The 3,976-nt window shown below is 37.9% G+C and overlaps 1 protein-coding gene across 1 annotated transcript; it reads right to left on the minus strand.

Moving 5' to 3' along the window:
- Window positions 1-266: 266 nt before the first annotated feature.
- On the minus strand, window positions 267-1,076 carry LOC125851018 (uncharacterized). Its single transcript, XM_049530815.1, has 2 exons — window positions 524-1,076; window positions 267-460 (listed from the first exon to the last, which is right to left on the minus strand). Exons 1-2 carry the CDS (start codon window positions 1,074-1,076, stop codon window positions 267-269), a joined length of 747 nt encoding a protein of 248 aa, XP_049386772.1.
- Between the last annotated feature and the right edge of the window lie 2,900 nt (window positions 1,077-3,976).

Consider the following 3,976-nt stretch of genomic DNA (forward strand, 5'->3'; position numbering starts at 1 on the left):
ACCAAAAAATCACATCATATATAATATCTCTGCAAAGCATCAGCATTGATGACCATTTTTGTCATTTTGCCTTCTATATCTGCTAAGTAAAGAGCACCATTGGATAATAATTTCTTTACAATGAATGGTCCTTTTCAATTTGGAGAAAATTTGCCTTTGACTTCAGCCTGGTGTGGCAGAATACGTCCCAACACTAATTGACCCTCTTCGAAACGTCTGGGACGCACCATTTGGTTGTATGCTCGTGCCATTTTTTTCTGGTACAATTATCCATGGCATACTGACGTCATTCGCTTCTCATCAATCAAACTTAATTGCTCCAAGGGTGTTCTAATCCACTCATCATCATCAATTTCAGCCTCTACAACAATCCGCAAAGATGAAATCTCAACCTCTGCAGGTATAACTGCCTCAATCCCATATACCAACGAATAGGGGGTGGCACCCACTGACGTACGAACTGTAGTGCGATATCCCACAAAACAAAAGGTAACTTTTCATACCATTGTCGAGAACTTTGCACATTTTACGAAGTATTTTTTTATATTTTTGTTGGCAACTTCTACAGCCCCATTTGCTTTTGGGTGATAAGGAATCGAATTTCGATGTTCAATCTTAAATTGACGGCATACCTCTTGCATTAAACGATTGTTGAGATTTGCAGCATTATCGGTAACAATTGCCTTTGGAATACCAAATCGACAGATGATGTTGAAATGAATGAAATCCACCACGACCTTCTTGGTCACTGACTTGAAAGTTACTGCTTCCACCCATTTTGTAAAGTAATTAATGGCCACCAGGATGAACCTATGACCATTCGATACTTTTGGTTCTATTTGTCCAATCACATCCATTCCCCATGCCACGAAAGGCCATGGAGCAGACATCGCACGTAATTCGGAGGGATGAGAATGTATCAAATCACCGTGTATTTGACATTCATGATATTTACGAACAAACCGTATAGAATCCCGCTTCATGGTGAGCCAATAATAACCTACTCGAAGTATCTTCTTTGCGAGAACATATCCATTCATGTGAGGTTCACAAACTCCTGAGTTTACTTCAATCATGATTGTTGAAGCCTCTTTAGCATTTACACATCTTAGAAGACCCAAATCAGGTGTTTTCTTCTACAATATGCCTCCGCTTAAGAAAAAACCGCTAGCTAGTCGCCGAATAGTCCTTTTTGGATTGCTAGTGGCATTAGTAGGACATTCTCCGAACTGAAGATATGTTTTAATATCATGAAACCAAGGTTTACCGTCAAATTCTTCCTCCACCATGTTGCAATAAGCATGCTGATCACGAATCTGTATGTACAAAGGGTCTATATGAGCTTCATCAGGATGTTGGAGCATTGAAGATAAAGTTGTCAATGCATCAACAATCTCATTATGAAATCTAGGAATGTGTCTAAACTTTATTGACACAAACCATCGATAAACATCTTGTAAACAATGTTGATATGGTATGACCTTTGGGTCACGAGTCTCTCATTCTCCTTGAATTTGATCGACTAGTATGTCTGAGTCTCCTAGCACTAGCAACTATTGGATGTCCATGTCAGCAGCTAACCTCATACCCAGGATGCAAGCCTCATACTCTGACATATTATTGGTACAATGGAATCTAAGTTGGGCTGTTATAAGGAAATATTCCCCTGATTCAGACATAAGAACTACTCCTATCCCAACTCCCTTCTTGTTAGAGCCACCGTCAAAAAATAACTTCCATCTTTGTTCCTTATCATGAACAACTTCATCGATACATGACACCTCTTCGTCTGGAAAGTAGGTCTTAAGTGGTTCATATTCATTATCAATAGGGTTCTCTGCCAAATGATCTGTCAATGCTTGAGCCTTCATTGCGGTCCGCGTCACATAGATAATATCAAACTATGTGTGTAATATTTGCCATTTCACAAGCCTGCCCGTAGGCATGGGCTTTTGAAAAATGTATTTTAATGGATCCATACGAGAAATGAGATAAGTAGTATAAGATGAAAGATAGTGCTTCAACTTCTGTGCTACCCAAGTTAGGGCACAACACGTTCTTTCGAGAAGGGTGTACTTCGATTCATAAACGGTAAATTTCTTGTTGAGGTAATAAATGACCTGCTCTTTCTTGCCAGTGTCATCATGCTGAACCAATACACAGCCAAAAGAATTATTCAGTACTGACATATATAATATCAATGGTCTGCCCGGCTCGGGAAGAACCAACACAGGAGATTCGATAAGTAATTCTTAATTCTTTCAAAAGCCTCTCGACATTCTTCGGTCCATTCGACTGTGGCATTCTTTTTTAACAACATAAAAATGGGCTCGCAAGTTGTTGTGAGTTGAGCAATGAATTTATTGATGTAGTTTAGCCTTTCTAGAAGGCTCATAACCTCAGTTTTGTTCTTTGGAAGTGGCAGTTCCTGAATGGCTTTTATTTTTTAAGGATCTAACTCGGTACCTCATCGATTGACTATAAACCCCAAAAGCTTTCCTGACAATACTCCAAATATACATTTTACAGGATTAAGCTTGAGATTATACCTGCGAAGCCTTTCGAAGAATCTTCTTAAGTCTTGCATATGATTTGACTGTTTTTTTATTTAATGATCATATCATTCACATAAACTTCGATTTCTTTATGCATCATATCATGAAACATGGTTGTCATTGCCCTCATATAAGTTGTTCTCGTATTTTTTAACCCAAATGGCATGAATATGTACCCCATGATGTGATAAAAGACGTTTTTTTCTGCATCTTCATCATCCTTAATAACCTGATGATAACCCGCATAGCAATCCACAAAATATGTAATCTCATGTTTAGCACAACTTTCCAAGAAAATATGGATGTTGGGCAAAGGAAAGTCATCTTTTGGACTTTCTTTGTTCAAATCATGATAATCAACACACATTCGAACTTTGCCGTCTATCTTAGGGACAAGTACGATATTGGCCAACCAAGAAGGATATTGAGCGACTTGAATGACTCTGGCCTCAAGTTATTTTGTGATTTCCTCTTTAATTATTACACTCATGTCAGTTTTAAGCTTTCTCAACTTTTGCTTTACTGGAGGGAACTTATGATCAATCGGCAACTTGTGAACCACCATGTCAGTGCTTAATCCAGGCATGTCATCATAAGATGTGCAAAAATATCCTTGTAATCAAACAAAGCCTAGATTATATCCTCCTTTTAATGTCGAGCATGTACGCTTATCTTAGTCTCCTTAATATTTTCAGGATCCCCTAAATTTATCGTCTCAGTTTCACTCATGTTTGGATTTGATTTATTCTCAAAATGTTTGAAATCCCTGCTTACTTCTTCAAATACTTCGTCTTCATCATATTCGTTTTCTTGACTTATTATTTCAGGATTAGGTCGAAGATTAGATTGGATTTTAAGATCCGACAAAAAATTTACATGCATATCATATCACTAGAATCGGCATAGAAAGGACTGTATTGAAGAAAACAAAATAAATATATTAGACTGAAATAAAAACACAATTACATCCTATTGAAAAGGAAAATAAAGAGTTTGAAATAAAACGACGAGACAAAATCCGAATTACAACCCTTGAATAAATCGAATGACAAAAAGAAAAACAACACAGACTACCAAGACTCATTCTTAATGGGGAGAGGAGTGGCCTCCCAATTGTTCAGTTGGACATCAGGACCAATGAATTGCACATCTCCATCGCTAGTGCCTTCTCCGAGTTCAACCATATTAGCCTCGATAAATAAATCTTGAAAATAGTTGATTAGTTCTTCGTTAACATCCAGAACTGGCTCTGGAAATGGTGACTCAAAAGATTCTGTCGTGCGGGCTTTGATGAAAGATTTGTATATGGGTGGTATAGGCTTGGTAAGTGATCATACATCTCTCTTCTGCTTCTTGGCCTTCATTTTGTCCTCGACTCTAGGCTTGTATCCTAAGCCAAAAGTACTGAGGCTCTTTCGTGG

The sequence above is a fragment of the Solanum stenotomum genome, unplaced genomic scaffold (assembly GCF_019186545.1).
Source record: "Solanum stenotomum isolate F172 unplaced genomic scaffold, ASM1918654v1 scaffold21622, whole genome shotgun sequence".
In the NCBI taxonomy this organism is placed as follows: Eukaryota; Viridiplantae; Streptophyta; class Magnoliopsida; order Solanales; family Solanaceae; genus Solanum; species Solanum stenotomum.